Genomic DNA, 22,211 nt, shown 5'->3' on the forward strand with positions numbered 1-22,211 from the left:
CTGGCTGCGTCAGAATCTGAAAGGTCAGAGGTCACAGCAGATATGTAACTCTCAGATAGAGCTCCTGTTAATCTTTGACTGTTGTGTGTGTGTGTGTGTGTGTGTGTGTGTGTGTGTGTGTGTATGCGTGTGTGTGTATGCATGCGTGTGTGTGTGTGTGTGTGTGTGTGAGGAGAGTCAGTCCTGACACATCGACCTTTAAACAAAGTTTAACGAGTTTCATTGAAGCTGCATCCAACAACCAACGGTCAGCGAGCCGTCTCCCAGCATGCTCTGGGAAACGGCTCTGTTTTCTGCTTCGTCTTCATCATCACAATCTCCACCTTCATTCATTTCATCGTCATCTTCATCATCAGATGAACTTGTGGATTTTTAGAAACAAACTCAGGTAAAAACAAACGTTCAGACTCCTGCTGGGCGTCACACACTCAGGCCACAGCCGAGCTGAGAAAGGTCACATCTTCATCACCATCACCATCATCATCGTCGTCATCCACTCGCCATCCTCCGCCATCCTCCGCCTCCAACAGGAAGTTTTACTACAAAGAGTCAGAAGAAAGTTTCTATTCATTTAAATTTTCTATTCAGTTAAAGTCGAGATGAACTTAAAAATTTACTGTTGTCCAATGATCTGTGATGAAGATGATGATGAAAATGTGATGAAGATGACGAAGATGAAGATGATGATGAAGATGAAGCTCTCAGACTGAATCAAAGTGAGGATGATGATGATGAAGGTGATCTAATGATGAAATAATTAAACAAATAAATAAACATCTAACAGCTGTGTGATGTATGACTCATCATCATCATCATCATCATCAGTCCCATTCACCCTGAGGCGTGAGCGTGAGCAGAGCCCCTCCCTCCCTGAGACTCACCCACAGATATAAAGCAGGAGCAGCTGGAGCGTCAGTGTTTGACTGAAGACACGGAGACGCAGGACGATCAGGTAAGACGACGCTCACCTCCCACACACACGTTAACAACGGCAGCATCACGAGCCTGAAGCCACGCGTCGCCTCGTCTCTCTGTCACTGCTCATTACAAAACTGATCAGTGAGACAAATGTATTGATTATTGATCTGTTGAGGAGGGAAGTTCAACATTCACATGACGCAGAGAAAATATTTACTGATTATTCATCGTCTTTATGTTCACGTGTTTCCGTCCGTCGTCACAGAAACACTGAACCAAAAGCTTTAAAACTGGAGGACGAGTGTCCACACACATCTGAAGAGTTTGTCTACGCTGGCTTCCTGTTCGGACCTGGTGCCCCGCCCACAATGGAAACGCACACGTTTGATCCTCGGTCAGAATCAGATCACAAATCTGCTTTGCACCAAAATCAGCAACTAGCTGACGCATCGGAACGCTGAGTGCGCCCCCCACAGGTTGACGGGACTAAGTGCCATATGAAACCCAGAATGTCTGAATCTGTTTCACTTCATTTCTTTTAGGCACAAAACGTCTTCCATACGTAGACGTGTCGTTGGTCTGAGCCGGGTGATGATCTGACCTCTGACCTGCCTCTGGGTTTTCTGATCCCTCCGGTGGCCTTTGAAGGCGTGGTGTTGTCTTCCCTTCAGGTTGCAGCAGCGCGTGGAGATGAAGCTGAACATGTTGCTGTGGGTCGTGGCTCTGCTCGGTGTCTTCCTCCCTCGTCCCGCCGACTGTCGACTGGACATCGCTCCCGCCAGACACCGCCTCCTCCTCCCCCGACCGCTGCTCCTCCGCCTCGGGGAGGAGTTCTCTCTCCGGCTTGGTGGAGGTGGACTTACCTCCTCTGCTGCTGCTCCAGACCTCCTCTCCTCCTCATCTTCATCGTCCTCTTCGTCCTCAGGGGTGAACCCGGCTCTGCTGCTGCTCACACAGCGCCTCCTCCTGCCAGAGAGGCAGGAGGAGGACGAGGAGGTGGAGGAGGAGGCCGTGGAGAAGGGGAAGAGGTCTGACGAGCCTCCCATCTCTCTGGATCTGACGTTCCACCTGCTCAGGGAGGTGCTGGAGATGGCGCGGGCCGAGCAGATCGCCCAGCAGGCCGACAGCAACCGCAAAATGATGGACACCTTCGGATGAGACAGGACGCAGACGATTAAATCCACAAAATTTTCTCTTCATTATTATGTAAGAAAAATAATATGATGTTATTATTTCACATCGTTAGAGTCAGTCTCACATTCCAGCTTCAGATCGTGTGGCTTCACTTCAGTTGCCTCCAGTGTTCAGTTTAACGTGCAGAGGCAGGTGAAGCTGAGAGCAAACGATTTTCACCAAAACGTTAACAAACCTGCAACTTACACCAATTTCACTGAAGGAAAAGATACGATTACACACAAACTCAGCTGCCACAGGCTTCAGAACGTCTGGAACACGTTTTACAGAAGCTAAACTTTCAGCAGCTTTAATTTGACCGATGATTCACGTCTGGATGACAAAATAATCAATAAATTAATGAATATTAAACAAACATATGGAAAGAATTTCAGTCAGAGTTATAGCAGCTGTAATTAAAGGCACAATTGAATGAATCGACAAATAAATGTTGGGAATTAATCTGGAATAAATAAATGTCTCCACTTTTTTATACGTGTTCATTTTGTATCTGCGGCGGCTGATTGGTCAGTTGGCGGTGTGAGGTCACAATGTCTCCGTTTCCTCAGTAACCTGAAACAGAAAAAACACAAGTTATTCACTTCAAACTTTGTACAGAATCAGAGAGCTGAAGTGAAGTGAGGACAGCTGGACAGCTCGTCCACTTCCACCTCAGGACACCAGCTCATCCATCAGCCTCGGAATTCAGTGATGAATGAGTCGTTCTGTGTCTTCCATCTTCAGCTGACTGTCTAATTATTTTCACCTGTATCAGTGAGGATTGATAAAAACAAATGCTGAAAAAATCACAACAATTTGTACATTTTACTGAATAAATGAGCTCTGATGAACACATGAATAAATCATTCCATGCAGAAATACAAATTAAATTTGTGAAGTTTGGTTAATAAACGTCTGTAATTTATTTCTCTGTTAACATGTGCATCATGTTTACTTCATGTATTTTTGTATTTTTCTGTTTATGGAGGAATTGTTTGTCGTCCTTCTCGAGCTGTGCTCACGTCGTACTCCTCAAACTTCAGCTGCTTCTGAACTGCTTTTACTGCTTCAGCCTGTTTACACAGGGATTTACAGACACAACACACCAGGGTCGCATTAATCACCTCAATCCTCAGAGTCAGGAACAAATCAAAGTGGATTGATCTCCCTTTTTTTATTGAAAGCCTCGGTTCCTCTGACCGCTGAAAATTTGAGCCTGTTCGAAATCGATGCGATAAATGTTGTGAAATGTGGGTTTGATGGATCTGTCTAACACCTGGATTCTCTGTTGTTACTGTGTGATTATCACAGAATAAAAAAACTCACATCTACTGTTTCAACTCAAACTGGCCGCTGTGGTTTCTTTGTCCTGCTGCCACGAATTCTAACTACAGCACCAAATGTGGATCAATCCGCCACAGAAAATAGTCCCCAACAAAGTCACCGTTCCCTCCTGTGTGTTGGACAGAAGCTGTAGTGAGGAAATCACTGAGCCTTTTTTAAAAGCTGACCCACAGACACAGGAGGGAAAGTGTTGAGAGACGGACTCACGCACTGCTGGTTAACACCAGACTTAGACACGAAGAACGAGCTTCTGTTTTTCTCTGAACCACTGATGAAGAACGGCTGCAGATATCTCTGTTTGGACTTTCCACCTCACGTTAACCTCATTCATTCACGTGGAAGCCACACACAGAAACGTCACAGTAATCACACAACGCTGAGAAACTCTGGTCTGTATGGAACAAATGAAATGTGTTCAGTGTGTCAGATGTGCCGAATTTTCAAAAATACCACTGATTCAGAAAATATCTTCAAATGAACACTGCACACTGGACACGCTGAATTTACACCAAATTCCAGCTTCCAAAAGTGTCCTTGGAGAATATGAGATCCATGGAGAGGACGTCACAGCAAAAGAAATATTTATTTTTGGCATATTCAAAACAAAATTCTCTCCATTATTTAACATGAGCAAAATGAACACAGCTTCAGTAAAAGGTCTCTGCATGTTTCTGCAGTATCAACGTAAGAATGTAAAATCATGTAAAAGTACACTGGAGTTCTGCAGAGAAACAGACAAGGTCAGACTGATCCAGACCCTGGATTGGTATCACTGGTTATACTGGTTTTATTTCTGGTTGAGCCAGCTGAAGGAGAAGACGTGTTTGGGTCCGTCTTTGTCCTCTGACTCGTTCTGCTGATCAGACTGAACCTGCAGCAGATGAAGAAGAAGAAGAAGACGTCTGAAAGATCGATCAGATCTATTGATTAGAGGCTTCAGTTGAAGAAAGATTACGATTATCAACAATCATACCTGGGGGGCGGGGCTAGCGGTGGGAAGGGACAGAGGGGGCGGGGTCTGAGTGGGTGGTGAGGGGTCAAGACTTTCACTGTGTGAGGTCACTGTGGGCGTGGCCTCTGAGAGTGTCTGAGGGAGCTGGCCACCTGCAGGCTGAACAGGTGACAGAGGAGGCTGCTGATTGGTTGCTGCTGTTGCAGGTGCCGCATGTGTCTGGGACTCAGCTCGAATTCCTGCTGATGTCGCTGTGATGTCCACCTCATCTTCATCGTCATCGTCGTCATCGTCTTCCTCTTCTGTGGGGAAACACAGGGTTATCTACATGCTAACACATTAGCATACAGTACAGTAGCTCCATATTAACAGATACAGATCACTCACTAACGCGTTAGTGTGTGTAGCAGCTTCATTCTAATACGTCAGGTTTATGCCAACACATTAGCTCCTGCCATGTAGTTTCACTAGTTAGCATGCTAACAGCAGCTAACATGCTAAGAGATACACGATCCTGACTGATAGCTGCATTTAGCTTTGATGTCTGTGAAGACTCTCAGTGATCCACCAGTTCTGAAGAAGCCTCTTGGAGGAGAAGTTGGAGTCCAGTTGCCCTTGAGTCAGCTTTTTTTGGATGTAGCTTCATTTTTTTTTAGCATTTTAACAAAAGGTATGCTAGCACCCAGCATGTTATACTAAGAACTGTACCTCAGTGCTAAAGCAGTAACATATTCCACACGAAGACATTAGCATGCTAACACTTTAGCACACATGATATTCTATGATGGCGGCTCAAAGCTAATTGTACATAAACGAGAATAATCACAATAACAAACATCCTGTATAGGGTCAGGTAGCATGTTAGCATGTACAAAGGTTATGATTCAGGTGTCTTGTCTATGATTGGTCAGACAGACGCTTCCCGTGTGTGTTACCTTTGATAAAGTCGACGTTGGCTAGAGCCTGCCTCTGACGCTCAAAGTTGGTTGTGAAGTGCTCCATGTTCTCGTAGCCATGTTGGAGTTTGTCCAGGTGAGACATGTTGGTGCCCTCCACGATCCTGATCAATTAACAGTAAATAATCAATGATTTTAATAAAACTTTGTGTTAACACTGCAGTGAGTTTATTACAAACCAAATTCAGTCACAGTGTTAAATACTCACCTCTGTAGCAGAGGTTTGGCCGCCTGCGGGAGACAAACTGATATGAGCTGTTTGAATTTTTACAACTGCTAATGTTCTGTGTTATTCACATGATTTCAGAGTTCATATCATATCATAACCTTCAGAATTAAAGCTTCAGCTGATCTCTGTTTGAAAAGTTTAAAAACTAAAAGTTTTTAGTTGAACATTTCAGTTAAAACACAGACGTGTTTGAGCCTCAGCAGCTTTTCATCAGGGCCTGTCACTCTTCATAGATACGCTGCAAACAACAGCACTGCAAACACAACAACGTCAAAACATCAATATAATCCATCGATTTCTGTCTGGACTTTTTCCATCAGCTGGTTTCTGGTTTCACACCTGTACTTCCACACAATAGTTCTACGAACTGGGGACCACGGATCCACCTCGGCCACCTTTCACATTCACCTGCAGGAACACGGCCATCTTGGACTCATCCATGGTCTGGATGGCGGTCTCCAGCAGCTTGGCGGTGTTGTCCATGTGTTCGCTGTACTTCCTCCTCAGACCTCGGATGTAGTCCAGTTTCTCTTCCTGTTCAGAGTTGATCCTCAGAGTCATGTCACCTTTCTTCTCCTCCAGGAGGGCAAACAGGTGATCGAACGTCTCACACACCTTCGACTTCTGTCTGCTGCCATTCTCCTGAAATCACACAGTTAGAAAACCTCAGGTAAACCAGGTGTGCAGCAGGTGTAAGGTGAACCTCAGGTGAACCAGGTGTGCAGCAGGTGTAAGGTGAACCTCAGGTAAACCAGGTGTGCAGCAGGTGGATGAACTCACATTGACGGCTCTGCAGGTTTCCTCCAGCTGATTGATGATCGCCTGAATCCTCTCATTGTTCCCAACAAGCATGGAGATACAGTCGGTCAACTCTGCCTGCACACACACACACACACGCACACACACACACACAATGTGCAGGTGACATTTGAAATTTATTATTACACATTAACAATCAGCAGTCACACGTCGTCTTTACTGTCCGAACGTTTCATTCAGAAGTTCAAGTTTTACCTGATTTCATAATCAGGTAAAACTTGTAGACATTTATTCATAAAGCTCCAGAGCAGATTCTAAACAGGAAGTACTGATTATTGACCTTCTGTTTGGTGAAGACACTGTTGAGCGGGGCCACCTCACAGTCCTTGTGAGCTCCGAACACCTTACAGAGGGAACAGGTGGGGACGCTGCAGGTGACGCAGTAGATGTTGAGCTTCTCGTCTTCATGCTCTTCACACACTGGCTGCTCCTGCTTCGGCTCCGGGGACGGTTTACTGCTGAGGACAGACGGACAGGTGGACGGAGACAGACGGATTTAAACTGTGAGTGTGTTTGACTGAGAGTGCGGAGGACCAGAATGGACAATATTAAATAAAAAAGACATTTTCAAATTAAATAAAACATGTAAACAAAAGCAAGCAGTGAAATAGATCATGTGACCTTTATAAACATTATTTATTGTTTATACGAACATTGTTTATTAAATAATGTAATGTAGATAGTGATCAGCTGGTTTGTATAAATGTCATAATTACCTGTATTTAAAGTTTGCTAACAGCTAACAGGCTAACTGTGCTATTACATGTGGAGCTTAAAGGGAAAATGAGAATTTTAAAACTAAAATGTCTGCAAAGACATAAAAATCCTATCCTACAGAAAAACCACAAAGATGAAATGAAAATATATTCATGTGATTATTTATTTCATAACGTATGTAACTGTTCTGGGATCTGAATGCTGTCCCTCGAACATCGTCCACTTCCTGTGTGTATCATGTTCTACATGCTGCATGTCCTCCTCCTCTCCTCCATTCCCAGCTGTCCTATCTTCCTCCTCGTCCTCCTTCCTTGAGATCTGTGTGTCAACAAAGTGTCTCACATCAGATTCTTCTGTCCATAAATGAGGGACTCAAAGCACCGTGTTCACCGCTTCAGCTTATAATCATTATTATTATCAATAAAACTAAATGTTTCAGTGTTGCCCAGCAGAGGGCAGCAGACAGAACTCACTATTAAATCACTCATTAGTTTAACGAGTGATTCTGGTTTGATTAAAGAATCTTAACCAAATCCTCTAACTAGCATTTTATGAAGGTTTGTAGAGGTCATGTTGTTTATCTTCTGTTGGTGGCTGCAGTGAAACTATGGTAGCATGTTGTTGTTGTTGTTGTTGTTAGTTGTTGTGGTGAACATGAGACAGGTCCCAGCTGGACTCCAGACTGAGGTGAGTCAGCAGAAACAGGAGCTCAACAGTTGCAACACACTGAAGTGAGACTGAGTTCACAAACAGGTGAACACAACGTGAAAACTGAAGCTGACAATAAAGTTCTGATTCAAACAACCAGCTGATCCACACCTGAGCCTCGCTCACCTCAGAGGCCTGCACCACAAAACGACTTCAGCATGTTCAGGTCAACTTTACGTTATCAGGCTTCACTGAGCCGGGTCCTGGACCACCTGGACCATGAAGCAGGTTCTCACCTGGTTCAGTTCTCTCTGGGTTTACCTGCTCTGAGCTCGGTCATGTGACAGAGGCTGAGTGTTAATCACAGGAAACATGAATAAAGTCCTGAATATGATGTGAGAAGAAACTGTGACACCTGCAGGTTAACTCAGGTACAGTTCATCCACAGGTGAGATTCAACCAGGTGAGATGGAAACGGCATGATCACATGACCAGAAGAGTCAGCCCAAAGCAGAGGAGAGAAGGAGCTGGTGTGTGGTGAGCTGATCAGATGAATATTGATCAGTGTGTGGATCATGTTTCTGACCACCACCCACCCACTCACCTACAGACACACCTGACGCTCTTTATGATTCAGCACTTTACTGGAAACATCATCAGAACTGACAGGAAGTGGAAAAAACTATCAAAATAAAAGCCAAGACTTTCACAAACTATCATTTTACACCAGAATGAATTTTAGTTGAACAGGTCCTATGTTTCAGAAAACTGCCATCCTCAGCTGGTGACCTTTGACCCCTGTGTGTGTGTGTGTGTGTATGTGCACAGATGAGTTTGTACTGCTGTTTTTGTGAGGACATATTTTGGTTTTAATCAATCATAGAGAGACCTTTACTGCACTGTGGGGACATTTCTGCGCTGTGGGGACATTTCTGCTCTGTGGGGACATTTTGACAGTTGTAACTACTTCACAAGGCTGTCTGAAGGTTGTATGTTCTAAGGATTTAAAAAGACTCTCTTTGAAAATTGAATCGAAGGCAACTGGACATATGTTTGTCTGGGAAGACGTTTCGCCTCTTATCCAAGGGGCTTCATCAGTTCGTATGCATCGGTCTATCTAGTCCGCACTAGTCAGACTAGTACTACTGAACATATGTCCAGTTGCCTTCGATTCAATTTTCAAAGAGAGAACTATGACCTGGATGAATGAGAACATTCACAGACAGATTTAAAAAGACAAATGTCTGTGTTTAGGTGTGTGTGTTACCTGGTGCTGCCCTGTTTATACATATCGATGATGTTCTCCACGAGCAGGTTCCTCTGCAGTCCGTAAACTCCGTGTCGGTCCAGGACCACCTCATGTCGACAGGAAGGGCAGCGGAAACGACCGCCAGACGTCACTGTGGAGCCGCTCCTCGTCGACAGGTAAGGATTGGAAGCCTGGAAGCACATGACATCTCTCTGTCTCAGAGTTTGTTGGTTTCAGTCAAATCAACCTGCTGATCAATATCCAGTCATGTTATCATGAGATTGTTTTATTCTCTCTTCCTGTTGCATCGGCAGAAAATCTCCTGCTAACATAAGCATGATTCTCTCTCTTTGTCTGACTTTGGTAGATAAACATTCTGTAAGTTTTGTTTTCTGGGATTTTATGGATTCAGTGTCAGCTGTGAACTACAACTTGAGCCCTTTTTTTGGCCTGTATCTGTGTCCATTCAGTCCAACTGTCCCAGTCACAGCAGCTGAATCAGCTGTGATCAGCTGCTGTCTGCAGTGAACCGTGGACGAACAGATTCCTCTCTCTGGATCACTGTGACACTGAAGGAAACTTAAAAACAGCAGGATTCTGAATGAAGTTCTGCAGCCTCTGATTTCAAAGTGGATTTCTGGAGTTTTATTCTGGAGGGACATCAGAGATGATGATATCCTCAGGAAGTGAAGTCACACTGAATGAATAGTTGTGTGTAGAAATCACTGAAATCTGCTGTGGTTAAGAACAGTGGCTTCTGTAATCAGCCTGTCTCATCCTGTTTACCTGGTGGAGTTAATGATCATGATGCTGTGTACAGATGTTTACAGTACACCTGTGAATTACCTGGCTGTTCTTCATGTCACCGTCCTCGTGAAATGAATAAGTGAATGGTTCTTTGTTAAGATGTCAGAATGTCCTTGAACACACCACCAGTCAACGCTCTGTTTTAGCTTTAGCTTTGATAAAAACACAACTCTGGCATAAATAAAGATGGAGCTGATTCCACTGAATTTATCTGGAACCAGCAAACCTCAAAGGTTGCTTCATGAAAATCTTCTGTGGCAGCTTTCAAACCAACAACAGTGAAACTCAGCTGAGACCTGAAGTAATAAGTAACCTGTAACCTGTGTGTGGCCCTCACCTGGACATGGCCCTCACCTGGAAGACGTCATTGGCACACTTGCGGCAGAGGTTGTGTTGGCAGGGTAGGATGACCACCGGCTTGGTGAACATCTCCAGACAGATGGGACAGATGAGCTGCTTCTCCAGACTCTCCATGATGCTGAGTGACGCTGAGGAGCCGGGGGAGACAGCTGTCACCTGGACAGGACGGGGGAGGCGGGGCGAGACGTCCCAGAGATGAAAGAAAACGAACAAAATAAAGAAACAGCAGCAGAGGTGAGCGCTGTAGTGCTGGAGGTCTGTGAGCAGCAGCGTGTGAAGAACTCTGTGTCTGTTTTTAGAAGGACAGACGTCAGCCGTTGCCGTGCCGACAAGCCCTTATATGTCAAAGGTCAGGAGGAGGCATGACAGGGCAGGGGGGGGGCAGGGGGGGGGGTGGGGGTGTTGGGGGGTGAGTAAGCAGGACAGAGTTTATTAAAGGGACAGTTCACAGTGTTAGAAGGGCTGAGGAGGCTGCAGCTCCTCCTGCTGGTCAAACTGTGGACGGGGTTAATACTGAACACAGAGTCCTCCAGGTGACATCGTCTCATCACATGATTACAGGTGTTGTCTCAGCCTCACAAAGCAGGTTTTATTTTCCAGACTTCAGTTCACACTCGATTTCACTCAGAAATAAAACTAATATGAACAAAATGAAACGAACTGCAAACTGAAACTATTTACAGCGACACACACACACACAACCACAAATTCTGTTTATATCCTACTGCAACCAATCAGAGCGTTAGTTTAACAAAATACAACAACTGAAATTCTCGTTACTGCACTGCACTTTACATCTGTGTTAAAGGAACAGTCTGGCATTTCAGGAATCTGTGGAGCCTCAGAACATTTTCTTCATCTTGTGTGCAGAAGATTTTTATTTAAAAAGAGTTTTGGGATGTTACATGTACAAATGATTATTAACTGCCTTCAACCCTTAGCATGTCAGACTGTTGCTTCAAGAAGACTCAGATTCACTGCTGATGTGCAGAACTGTTTGTTTCTCTGGACTGAATCAACCTGAACCTCCTGCAGTGGCCGTTAGGATCAGGTCTGAAAAATGTTGTCTCTAAGTTAAACGAGGGTTTCAGGTGGATGACTGAAGAATCCCTGCTTCCTGTTTCCTGTTTCCTGTCAGCTTCATGTGTATGTGTCCCCATATCTGCGGTGTCCGTCGGTGATCAGCTGAGTTTTCTCGCTGGCGTTAGTCGGCTGGTGAACGATCGGAGTTTCAGCATCTGCAGAGAAACAAAAAGCACAAACTCATTGGCGTCCACGTGTCTCTGAGCTGTGAGCAGCGAGGTCTGACGAGTTTCAGGTGTTATTAATATTTCCAGCTGCTCAGTAACGAGATTTGGATTGAATCTTAGTCAGATGTTTACCAGGTTTACCACATGGACATGACATGTTACCAGGTTTCCTGCAGAGATTTTAAGGAGTAAAACACAGTCAAACAAAATATTAAAGTTTATTTTAACGGGACGAGTATGACATCAGCCAAAGACACATTCAGCAGCATTTACTGTACAAGACCCGCCCCAGTTTACAGGAAACCTTTAATCTGTACCTGAAAAATATTCAGGTTTTTAAAGATTACCTGTGTGGTTCAGGGTTTTAGTGGAAAAACATTCAAACTTTATCAAATAGTTTTTACGAAATACAAAACTTTGTTTCTACAAAACCTCAGTGAATAAACTAAGGTACGGTTCATTCTGACGGAGAGGCTGAGTCACTGCTGCCAAATATGAAGGAAAATATTTACAATCAGTTAATCAATAAATGGTCCAATCACCTGATCTGCCAGAATCATTTGTCTTTAACACCATTAGCTATGTGACCACCAAAATAAAAGCTCAGGACTTCCTGCCATCTCACCATTGTCGGGATTGTTGCGTATCTCTTCCTCCAGGTCATCGGGGGAGACGTAGTCTGGCCCCGCCCCCTCGCCTGTGGGTGTCGGCTTGAGTTTCCCGCAGCAGCAGTTGCAGCAGCAGCAGAGGCAGCAGCAGCAGTAACACCCGGTCAGGACGCCACACACCAGGAACAGACCCTGAGACAGAAACACAGACTGTCAGTGTGAGCTTAACGGCCAGTCTCCCAGACGGTGGAAGGCCCGCCCCTCTCACCTTGGCCCACCAGGTGGACAGCATGAAGTAAGTGTTGACGTTGTCCTCTCCGAACTGCTGAGCCACGTATAGTCCCAGAGACCCGTACGAATCGTAGATGTTCCTCTTGGTGAGGTCGGACAGAACGGCGTGAGCGCTGTTCAGCTCCTTAAACTTCTCTGCTGCCTCCGGGTTCTCTGGGTTCTTGTCAGGATGGTACCGTAACGCCAGTTTCCTGACACCAGACACACACGTCAGCGCTCGCTGTCAACACCTGAGCTGAAAGCTCTGGAACCACCTAGTAAGTGGCCATTGAGTCAGCGTGATGTTTACCTGTGTGGGATCACCTGAGACACCTCAGCAGACATGTGATCATACATTAAACATGTGATCGATCGGCTCAGACTGCAGGTGAGTGGGCGGGGCTGGGATTGTCTCACCTGTAGGACTTCTTAATGTCGTCATGGCTGCAGCCTTTCTCCAGACCCAGGATCTGATACAGAGACTCTCCAGAGGTGGACAAAGTTCGCTGCCTCCCTTCCGACATCCTGACACCATCACCTGTCGCAGGTGGACAGTCACACAGGACACTGGACTCACCTGGGTCTCAGCCTCAAACATTCATTTAAACACAAAGCAGCTGCTGTCATGCAGCCACAGGTCAAACTGGTTAAACTGGGCAGATACATTCAGACAAACTGTGCTCACATGGCAGCAGCTCCGAGGTGACATCCCGACAGTTTCAGGTGACACGCGTGTTCACGTGACGTCTGTGGAACTGTCACTAGACAAACACTGATGACCAGAAAGTGCACAGCACTGTCACGGAGGCCTGCTCCTGCCTGACGCTGCACCATGTTTGGAAGTGATTGTTAATGTCAGCTGATCTCAGCTCAGCGACATGTTAGAGACACAACTATCAGATACTGGTCGAGAAAATAACGAGAATCATCACCACAGTGACACAACAGCAACACCTGCCCTCAGGTTCAGCATTTCACGCCTTCACAGATCGATCAGTCGATAAAGCAAACAGCTGTCAGACGTATTGATCAGGGAAATAACAGCAGCCTCACAGTTTGTGCTGGAACACACCTGTTAGTAAAACACAACTTTACAACAAGCAAGCAACAAATCGAACACAAACCACAGGACGGAGGACGGAGGACGGAGGACAGAGGGCAGAGGACAGAAGACAGAAGACAGAGGACCCGGCGGAGCTGAGGTTTTACTTCAGTGCAGTGAATTTCTGTTAAAGCTGTGATGAATCACACAGTGTGGACAGTGAGGACAGTGTGGACAGTGAGGACAGTGTGGACAGTGTGGACAGTGAGGACAGTGAGGACGTGGTTACGCCTGCTTCCCCTGGTTGGTGATCGAGCCTCTGACAGAATCATCAGGACGAACATCCGTCTGTTTGTGGTCGTTTTTAAAGGGAACATACACCAAAGTACTGAATCTGCAACCGAACACTGTTCCTCAAACCGCTCATTCATTCAAACCCACACAACTTTATTTAAACTCTGCTGAAGTCTGAAAATACCAGGTGTGTCAGACAGAATGACGCAGACTGAAAAACATGGAGTCTCAGTGGAAACTTCACGTCACAGAATCCCGGAGTGAAAACCCGGAGGGTTGAAACCTGCTGTGTCACAGAGGTTTGACCATACCTGGTTTTCATTGGACAAAGGTGAGACACAGGACATGTATGATGATGTCACAGAAGTTGGTAGAATATTTTTCCACCTGTAAAGAATCTCTAAGGTAAAAGAGAAAAGAGCTTTTACCTGTGTGTTGAAGCCTCAGAGTCTCGTCCTGACGAAGCGCCTACCTGTTCAGGTGTTTGTGATCGACCTGAGGCAGAGAGGATCCCTGACAGCCTCCATCAAACATTCAGCAGCAGCTTGGCTCAGGTGACCACGAGCCGCCACGCCTGCTCAGGTTTCACCGAGACGCTCCAATGGATGCTTTATAAAGGGGAGGGGAGGTCACCATGACGACCAGGCGAGTCAGGTGGGGAGGGGGGGAGGGGGGTGTACAGATTTGGAGATGTGACTTAGCTTAGAGAGAGAGACAGAGAGGCAGACAGGTAGGCAGACAGGTAGGCAGACAGGTAGTAGTAGCACGATCAGATGTGATCACAGCAGTTGTAGTAGTTGCAGTAAACGTATAATTTATGTCAAAGCTAAAAGGAAACTCGTTCAGCATGGACCTGCTGTCAGTTACTCCGGTGTCCACCTGTAGCCACACCCACCAGTGATGCCACAGTGTGCTGAAACACCTGGGGTGCCCTGAGGTGAGAGGTCAAAGCTGCTCTCCACTGGAAATGATGGTGAAAGTTGTGTGTTAGAAAAAAGAGTGGAAACATTTTGAAGGACAGAAGAAAGAAAAGAATAATTCCATTTCTTTTACCTGGGCGTGTACCTCCATCATCATTTACCACCTGGCTTCTGTTCAGTGCTACATTAAAAAAATAAGGATTTTAGGAAATTTCTGAAATTCTTTCACGAGTGTACGACGAGACACGAGGAAACTTCTCATGTAGAAAATAAATCTGCAGCGTGAGTTTTAAACAGGACGATGTGCATTTTAATGGTGGACAGAGAAACATACAGAAAAGACGTTTTTCAGTTAGTGATGTTGAACAGAGTTCAGCTTTCAGTTTGTTCAGCAGCTTCTCAGAGTCACACAGAAACAAACTCACTCCCCAAAGCAGAAAACAGGTTATATGATTCAGAGCGTACAGTCCGTGTGCACAGCTCGGCTACAGGATACATGTCACACGTGCTAATGAAGGAAGAGGACAGGTTCAGCCCATCAGGCCACATCAACCAATCACCACGCTGCCGCCAGGTCACACGGGCATCTGCAGCTGTGAGTACTCGTCTTGCCCCTCCTTCTCCTCCAGGTGAGGCTCCACATCATCAGCATCCAGCTGCAGGGCCACAGGTCAGAATTCAGCGTCATGGTAACGGTCCTCTCAGGTGTGCTGCACTCTAACACATTTCTTACCTGTTTGCTACTTTATATTTCAAACGCACTTCATTACTTCACCGGACTGAAAGCTGATCATTTTAAAGCTACGTTCAGAATCTGAACATGTGTAAGTAACAGCTGTCAAACAGCTGTGAGCTAATCTCACCGTCGCCAGGTAAAACTTAAAAAGGTTCCTGTGCTGATATGACGTCAGAACACGGTCAGGTAGAAGGTGTCACTCACACTCTGTAGCTCTCTGCGGGTGAAGAGGTGGGGCAGCAGCAGCATCCTCACAGGTATCGTCAGCAGCAACACAAAGGGGAACGCCAGCGCCGCCGCTGTCGCCATCACGACCCACAGGAGAGACAAACAGGTCAGCTGGACAAGAGTGAACAGGTGCATCCTTAACGTCCGCACCTGTGAGAGAGCAGAGAAACAGGTTCAGCTGTGCATCAAAACTGTCTCCATCTTCATTGTCTCAGGACCAACATCCCCCTGTCCCCCCGTCCCCCTGTCCCCCTTCATTTCCTGTCAGTTTTCTACTGTCTTTAAAAAGCAGTAAGTCCAACAAGCACCAAGTCAAGTTTCACATCAAGACCAAGAAGTCCTGAGTGTGTGCTGTCTCTGTCCTTGGCCATGGGACAGGTCTAACCTTGCGGACATAGTTCTGATCAGGGTGGTACTTTGGGGGCATCAGCAGCAGGATGAGCCTCTCAGTGAGCTGGATCCCATTCAAGGACATCACCCCCATGTAGAGGAAGATCCCGAAAAGCACCGCCAGAGGGATCTGACGCAGAACCTCCCCGATCACAATGGACAGACCTGAGGGACAGCACCGATCAGATCAGAAGCAGCACCAGTGACTGTGCTCTAAGCAGGAGCAGAAGGACTCAGACCGTCGTACCCACTAAAACCGCCACCAGGAAGCCCGTCACCCTCTGCTCCTTCACCTCCTGGATGCGGGGCTTGTCTCCAGGGGCGACAGCTTTGCTCATGACGGTGAGGGCGTTGGTGTGAGTGACGGACCGAACTGTCGCGGCTGATAGCCAAGGTAAACCAAACAGAGCTGAGACTCCACCCACCACCACAATGATGAGGAGGTCCAGGTGAAAACCAGTTCCCTTCACCAGCATCCTCTCCTTCTTACTGACAATCAACCTGCAGGAAAAAGGAATTTAATACTTCACACTGTTGTTACTCCCCCTGAAAATAAAGGAAAATACTGAGACTATGAGAAGAAAGTGTCATACGCTGTGATCTGGGACTCCATGAAGATGAGGATGAAGACGAGGATGGCCGGCAGGATGCTGGCACCCATCATCCAAACAGGAAACTGCCCGTCTGACCCCAGAGGAGAAATCAGCCAACCACGCTTCTCTGGACTGGAAACCGAGAATCCGCTGGGAACGTTCAGTTTCTGTCAGACAGTAGAAAGAGGTTGAGTGAGAAGGATAACCACAGGAAGATCTCTGAGAGCATCAACATGTGCTCCGGGCTGACCTGGGTGTAGGTGTCCTCCACACTGTAGTCCACCAACACCATGATGAGGATTGCAATCGGGACCCCAAAGTCTCCAATGATCCTACGGAGCTAATGTCAGAAAGGTGAGACTTTGCATTTAGACTGAACACAGAGCTGCAACTGTACCTGTTCCCACCTGAGTACCTGTATGTTGAATGTACCTGTGTCTGCATCCATCTGCCTGCACCTACACCTGTACCTCTTTACACTGGCACATTCCTGCATTTGGAAGTACCTGAATATAGAGAACCTGTAACTGTCTAAACCTGTACTACTACACACCTGTGTGTGTATGCTATGTGTACCTGAAGCTGAATGTACCTGTACTTCTGCCTGTACACACCTGTACCTTTATTTGTAGTTGTGTCTGTGAACAGGAGTTAACACCGACAGTAACTGTACCTGTATGTACCTGTGCAGGTATGTTCTGTTGCCCTGTCCTTATCCAAGGACTCTTTAACCTGCAAACAACAGCAGCAGGGGATCGAACCACCAACCTTCCAAGTACCTGTTTGTGTACCTGTACAGGTACATGTACCTACATTTGTCTGTTTACCTGTATGCACCTGGTCATGCATCTGCTCGTGACTGTACTAACCCTGCCGGGGAAGAAGGAGCTGTTCTTGAACTTGCGCAGGTAGAAAGCAATGAAATACGTTCCCGCCATGAGCACTAATGAAAGCAGGGCAGTGTTGGGCTCTCCAACAACCTTCCCAGGATTCCCAGTGACCATGGAGCTGTTGCAGAGAGGCAGAGATGCTGTGTTGTTTCCATGGTAACAGTTTTGGAGAGGATGCTCCTGAAAGATCTAGAAAACACCAACACAGAGCAGTAGAAGGTCACTGTGGCTCTGGACTGGTCAGTGGGCTCTTTGCGGTCTCCTGAACATTTCATTCACTCGTCAAACACACCATCAGAGACACTTCGTAAAACAAGCTTGAGCTTCTTTGTTATGTATCAGTCTGTAAATCAGCTTAATGAGGCTGCAGTTCATGCTTTTTGCGGTCGGTCTCTGACCTTACCTTGACCAGTTTGGCAAAAGTCTCGTAGATGAAAATAAGGGAAATGAGGAAGGAGAAAATCTCCTGAGTGAAGCGGGAGACGAAACGAACTAGGATGCTCCCCTCAAAGGCCACAGTAAGGAGGACGATGAGCACTAACCAGAAACCGATCCACACCCGGCCCGTCAGATACTCGATCCCATTGTCTCTACAAAACTAGACAGAAACACAGACCAGGTGACATGCTTTGCTTTCTTGAACACCTGGAATCAGTCCACAGAAGACAGGTGAAGAGGAAGTGAAGGAAGTCAAGATGGGATCAGATAGAAGTGTGAATGATCATCTCCATCTCAGAAAAACACGAATGACCAATTCCCATAGAAACACCTAGATTTCAGAGGGTCGGTTTAACAGATCAGACTTTACATCACCTAAGGTGTCACAAATACAAACACAAACTTCCATTCATGATCTATCTGATTATCTGCCAGCGTAGCTGTGGAAGTACAACTTTTCCAAAGCTTTCAGCGAGGAACGCACTGATATAACGTGTTCTTCCTGGATACTGGATAAATGGTAATAAATAAATAAACAGAAGTAGTTTGATACAGGTGTGTGGTACTTCTGTCAGGTAAGCTCACAGTGTAGAAGGCCTCTTCAAACACCAGCAGCGGTCCAGAGAAGCCGATCACCAGCAGAGGCTGAGCGCCCAGGACACTGAAAACAATGCCCTGCATTGCTGTGGCAACAATCAGCTCCGACACACCGATCAGACCCTCCGTTTTCTCACCTGTGTGGAAGGACAGAGAACACAGAGGAAATGCCTTAGCAGTTCAAGAAAAACTCAATTTCATGGAATCATCTAAGAAACACGTCTAATCGTCCACGGAGCCTTAGCTTCAACCAGTTCTCAGCAAACTGAAACTAGTTAAACCTCATGAAGCAGTTCAGTGTTTCAGAGGTGCAGGCCTACCCAGCAGCCCACCGAAGGTGATTGCAGGTGACAGTGCAGCAAAGTAGATAAAGATGATGGCGGCCATGCACTGAGGGTTCAGAGCATCTCGGATGTCACTGAGGTACTGAGGGTAGCGTCGAGTCATGTCTTTGATCAGTCCTCCGAACAGACGACCTGTCCGCCGCAGGGGCTCGTCGCCTGGTTTGGAGGGAACCAGGGAGTCTGTAAGATAACATCAGCATTTCTGAACGGTCTAATCGCTGTGCTAACACAACATCACATAACATCAGAATACCAGCAGCAGCATATCACATGCTGTGTCTTCATCTCATCTTCAAATGAAAAAGCATTCATCCTTACACTGAGGACCTGCTCATTTACCTCGCAAAGAAGATCAAACTGTGCTCCTGCCAAAAACCTTTGAGCTCTAGTTCTGCTTTAAGCTCACAGAGCATCAGAAAGAACCTCAAACCCAGGTCTGAAACAAAATTCACACAAATAATTCAAGGCTAAAGTCATTTTCAAAGCATGCCCCAGAGGATGTTAAAGGAGGGTGAAAAGGGAACTCATCCAGTTTTATGCAACCTTTCAACAACTGCGAAAAAAAGAAGGAACCCTCCTAATAACACACGCAATGTCTGTAATCTGAGTCAGGAAAGGACGACAATGCCCAGATCCATAACTGGAGATGAAACATGTTCTGACATACAGTGGGATCCAGGAGTGGTCCATTGTATGCTTGTCTCAGGCCTTTGAACCCTGTAACCGACCTTCATCCTGCTGAATGCTGGTCTGTTTCTCCTGTAGTTTGCCACTTTGCTCCTCCTCCCTCTTTCGCAGCATTTCCCGTTGGAAGCGAGCGACAGAGTGCAGCAGCTCGTCCCCGCCAACCTCTGAGGGAGGGAGGACAACGCTGCAGTCCAGGAAACGGTTGATAGCTGTCAGCAGGTCCTGGCGGTCGTCAGCCTGGTACGCCGCCTCGTGGAAGTGCTAAAGGAACAGAATCCATCGTTTAACATTTATCTCATTATGTGGCTTCAAGCATTACTTAGTGCCATTTGGTGGTCACATCCTAGAAAAGGGCAGACGGTGTCAACTCTGACTGGAACTCACCTTGTCTGACATGAGCGTGGAGATGGAGCGCCCAATCTGGTGGTAGTCGATGTTGGTGGTGGGTGGGCCCAGCAGGAGGAAGAGGAACCTCACAGGAACTGGGACCTCCAGGACAGACTCCAGCAGGACCGCCTCCTGCAGACGCACAAATGCCAAGGAGGGCTGGTCCAGGAAGCCCACGCTGCCTGCAGACACAGCAGCGAGACGCCGTGAAGCTGCTTCTCTACACATCAACGAAGGCGATGGTGTGTGTGTGAGGTGTACCTCTGCGATGCATACCTACGAGAACGACAGTGGCCTCAGCTCTCTCTGGGATCTTCTCCATCAGCTTCACTTCATGTCTGGATCTGGAGTGACAGAGGGGCGGGGCTTCTCTCTGGACACAGTACAGAATAACATCAGAAATCCAAACAGCTCGTTGTGTCCCTCAGTGACACAGCTTGTCCTACCACCGCTGTGCTGATGTCCCGTCTGGAGTTTAATCTACACCACCCCTCCATTCACTGCACTGCCTCACTGCTACAGCTTCATCCACCTCAATACTTTGGAGCTGGTCTACAGAAGGACCAGGAACAGCTCCTTCCTACCTCCATGGTCAGTACACCCCCCTCTGCTTCTGAACAGCTGATCACCTGGTCACTGTTTTACCTTGTTCTTCTCTGCTTCAGCCTCTCTGTGATTGGTTAGGTTGTTGGAGGGCTCTGATTGGCCGTTGTGTCTTTCCAACAGTCCGGCCATGTTGGCTGCAGAGATGTTCCTGCTGAACAGGCTGTGATCTTTCTCATCACTGGGATGACTAACGAAACACAAAAACAGAAATATATTCATGAGAAACTGTCCTGAGCAGCAGTGGGTGGATGAGTGACTGGGTGGATGAATGCTTAAATCACTGGACAGACAGGTGTAGTTTGGATATGAACCTGTGTCGGAGCAGCAGAGCTTTCAGGACATTCGCTCGATCTTCAGCTTTAATCTGATCTGAAATCACCATCTGCTCCACCACCTGCTGGGCGATGCCGGGCAGAGTCCTCTGTTTTAGATCAAGGAGCACTGCACCTGAAAACACAACAGCGTGAGCAGTGTGTGTGTGTGTGTGTGTGTGTGTGTGTGTGTGTGTGTGTGTGTGTGTGTGTGTGTGTGTGTGTTTCCAGCCTCTGGTCTCTGCACTCAGCAGACTCTCTTTGCTGAGAGAACAGATCTTAATCTTAATGTTAGAATATGATCATGTACAGTGTCGTCGTTTATCCAGTGGAGGGCAGCAGAGAGTTTCCTCCCCCTCCTCCTCACCATGGGAGACAGTTTTCCTGAGCTCCAGCAGGGAGCGGAAGGAGAGGGAGGCGATGTGTGGTCTCCCCCAGCGATCCGTCTCCTCCTCCACCTCCTCCTCAAACTTGATCCATCGAGCGGTTTCCCTCCACTGCAGCTCCTGGTTCCTGTCAATCACCAGCTCGTTCAGCTCCACAAACACCTGAACACAGAAGAACTCGACTTTGGACACTGCATCGACTTACGCTCATTCCACAGAGACTGACCCTGACATTAACCACCACCGCTACATGCCTAACCAGAACCCTAACCATAATAACTCACCTATGAACAAGGTTTAACCACAAAATGTTATGTTTGACTGCTTTTTGTCCCCAGTGGGGAGTGTGTCCCATTAATGTCTGTGTACAGATTTACTGTGTCTGTGGCTCTCAGCTCTGAGCTCATTGGTTCCTACTGAAGATGTAAAATGTAAAAACAACACATCACAAATATGTCGTCTCTTCGTTAAAAAGGCCGAGTCGTTTTCTGAAACAGCTCAACTTGAACTTTGAACCTCAGTTTGGCCTGGCTAAAGCAAACCAGACTGAAACAGGCCAAGTCATCTAAACAAGGACAAAGTGAGGAAAACGGTTAAAACACGATAAATAAGATGAGATCACATTAAACTCAGGCTTTCTGGTTAAATTCAGGTCGAATCTGTTTCTACTCTTTAATTAAATCGCACCGAAAAGTAGGACCAACTAGTTTAATAAAGTTTTTCAAAAAGGTCCATTTAACTGAGCTTTCAGCCACATCATGACCTTCATCTGGGACATGATGGATGAGGAGATGTGGTTAAAAGCTCCTCTAACCCTAACCCTAGTACGGCTTTTTGTTAAACTCTGAAGATCAAGAATTAGTCTGCAGGTCCTAACAGGAATCAAACAAAACCAGAATAAACCAGTTTACCCCAGTCAAACCACTTTGAACTAGGCTAAATGTGAAAAGCAAGAAAAAAACCAAAGTTATGCCACAGTGAACCAGACTGACGAAGACTAACCCGGGATAAATCCACCTGTACCTTGTTCTGTCGACTCTTAGGGTCCAAACCAACCATCCT

At 46.5% G+C, this 22,211-nt stretch overlaps 4 protein-coding genes across 8 annotated transcripts in view; 1 reads left to right on the forward strand and 3 right to left on the reverse strand.

Moving 5' to 3' along the window:
• The first annotated feature begins 874 nt into the window (after positions 1-874).
• LOC121193472 (corticoliberin-like) lies at positions 875-2,076 on the forward strand. The gene is made up of 2 exons (XM_041055847.1): positions 875-952; positions 1,461-2,076. Exon 2 carries the CDS (start codon positions 1,609-1,611, stop codon positions 2,074-2,076), a length of 468 nt encoding a protein of 155 aa, XP_040911781.1. The 5' UTR covers positions 875-952; positions 1,461-1,608.
• A 1,668-nt stretch (positions 2,077-3,744) lies between these two features.
• On the reverse strand, positions 3,745-10,439 carry LOC121193443 (E3 ubiquitin-protein ligase TRIM63-like). 2 transcript variants are annotated; one of them, XM_041055798.1, is made up of 9 exons: positions 10,167-10,439; positions 9,024-9,196; positions 6,672-6,846; positions 6,353-6,448; positions 5,981-6,214; positions 5,552-5,574; positions 5,323-5,447; positions 4,409-4,689; positions 3,745-4,306 (listed from the first exon to the last, which is right to left on the reverse strand). In XM_041055798.1, exons 1-9 carry the CDS (start codon positions 10,284-10,286, stop codon positions 4,223-4,225), a joined length of 1,311 nt encoding a protein of 436 aa, XP_040911732.1. In that variant the 5' UTR covers positions 10,287-10,439; the 3' UTR covers positions 3,745-4,222. The 2 variants fall into 2 exon arrangements, with proteins under 2 accessions (XP_040911732.1, XP_040911731.1); XM_041055797.1 differs by having other exon boundaries at positions 3,747-4,306; positions 6,672-6,849; positions 10,167-10,438.
• Positions 10,440-10,614: 175 nt separating this feature from the next.
• On the reverse strand, positions 10,615-14,171 carry dnajc5b (DnaJ (Hsp40) homolog, subfamily C, member 5 beta). Of its 2 annotated transcripts, XM_041055844.1 has the most exons (5): positions 14,065-14,171; positions 12,718-12,838; positions 12,299-12,512; positions 12,048-12,222; positions 10,616-11,410 (listed from the first exon to the last, which is right to left on the reverse strand). In XM_041055844.1, the coding sequence occupies exons 2-5, from the start codon at positions 12,822-12,824 to the stop codon at positions 11,313-11,315; spliced, it is 594 nt and encodes a 197-aa protein (XP_040911778.1). In that variant the 5' UTR covers positions 12,825-12,838; positions 14,065-14,171; the 3' UTR covers positions 10,616-11,312. The 2 variants fall into 2 exon arrangements, with proteins under 2 accessions (XP_040911779.1, XP_040911778.1); XM_041055845.1 differs by having other exon boundaries at positions 10,615-11,410; positions 12,718-14,164.
• A 74-nt stretch (positions 14,172-14,245) lies between these two features.
• Positions 14,246-22,211, reverse strand: part of LOC121193418 (anion exchange protein 2-like) — a 19,118-nt gene continuing 11,152 nt past the window's right edge. For all 3 annotated transcript variants that reach the window (XM_041055695.1, XM_041055696.1, XM_041055697.1), the window contains 16 exons: positions 21,131-21,311; positions 20,764-20,899; positions 20,492-20,639; positions 20,123-20,219; positions 19,844-20,028; positions 19,501-19,720; positions 18,749-18,952; positions 18,417-18,565; positions 17,797-17,991; positions 17,373-17,582; positions 16,754-16,843; positions 16,504-16,670; positions 16,158-16,411; positions 15,906-16,075; positions 15,497-15,670; positions 14,246-15,212 (listed from right to left, as the gene is read on the reverse strand). In XM_041055695.1, coding sequence (XP_040911629.1) covers positions 15,132-15,212; positions 15,497-15,670; positions 15,906-16,075; positions 16,158-16,411; positions 16,504-16,670; positions 16,754-16,843; positions 17,373-17,582; positions 17,797-17,991; positions 18,417-18,565; positions 18,749-18,952; positions 19,501-19,720; positions 19,844-20,028; positions 20,123-20,219; positions 20,492-20,639; positions 20,764-20,899; positions 21,131-21,311 — 2,661 coding nt within the window. In that variant the 3' untranslated portion in view covers positions 14,246-15,131. The remainder of the gene's footprint in view (positions 15,213-15,496; positions 15,671-15,905; positions 16,076-16,157; positions 16,412-16,503; positions 16,671-16,753; positions 16,844-17,372; positions 17,583-17,796; positions 17,992-18,416; positions 18,566-18,748; positions 18,953-19,500; positions 19,721-19,843; positions 20,029-20,122; positions 20,220-20,491; positions 20,640-20,763; positions 20,900-21,130; positions 21,312-22,211) is intronic.

The sequence above is a fragment of the Toxotes jaculatrix genome, chromosome 14, assembly GCF_017976425.1.
Source record: "Toxotes jaculatrix isolate fToxJac2 chromosome 14, fToxJac2.pri, whole genome shotgun sequence".
Lineage (NCBI taxonomy): Eukaryota > Metazoa > Chordata > Actinopteri > Toxotidae > Toxotes > Toxotes jaculatrix.

Excerpts from the sequence above, each read along its gene's own strand:
- LOC121193472 (XM_041055847.1), top strand. The coding sequence starts at position 1,609 with ATGAAGCTGAACATGTTGCTGTGGGTCGTGGCTCTGCTCGGTGTCTTC.
- LOC121193443 (XM_041055797.1), bottom strand. The coding sequence starts at position 10,286 with ATGGAGAGTCTGGAGAAGCAGCTCATCTGTCCCATCTGTCTGGAGATG. Across the intron at positions 6,449-6,671 it reads GTGTCTTCACCAAACAGAAG|GCAGAGTTGACCGACTGTAT; the intron begins GTCAATAATCAG and ends GTGTGTGTGCAG. Across the intron at positions 4,690-5,322 it reads CAACGTCGACTTTATCAAAG|AAGAGGAAGACGATGACGAC; the intron begins GTAACACACACG and ends GTTTCCCCACAG.
- dnajc5b (XM_041055845.1), bottom strand. The coding sequence starts at position 12,824 with ATGTCGGAAGGGAGGCAGCGAACTTTGTCCACCTCTGGAGAGTCTCTG. Across the intron at positions 12,513-12,717 it reads GACATTAAGAAGTCCTACAG|GAAACTGGCGTTACGGTACC; the intron begins GTGAGACAATCC and ends GTCTGGTGTCAG. Across the intron at positions 11,411-12,047 it reads ACGCAACAATCCCGACAATG|ATGCTGAAACTCCGATCGTT; the intron begins GTGAGATGGCAG and ends GTTTCTCTGCAG.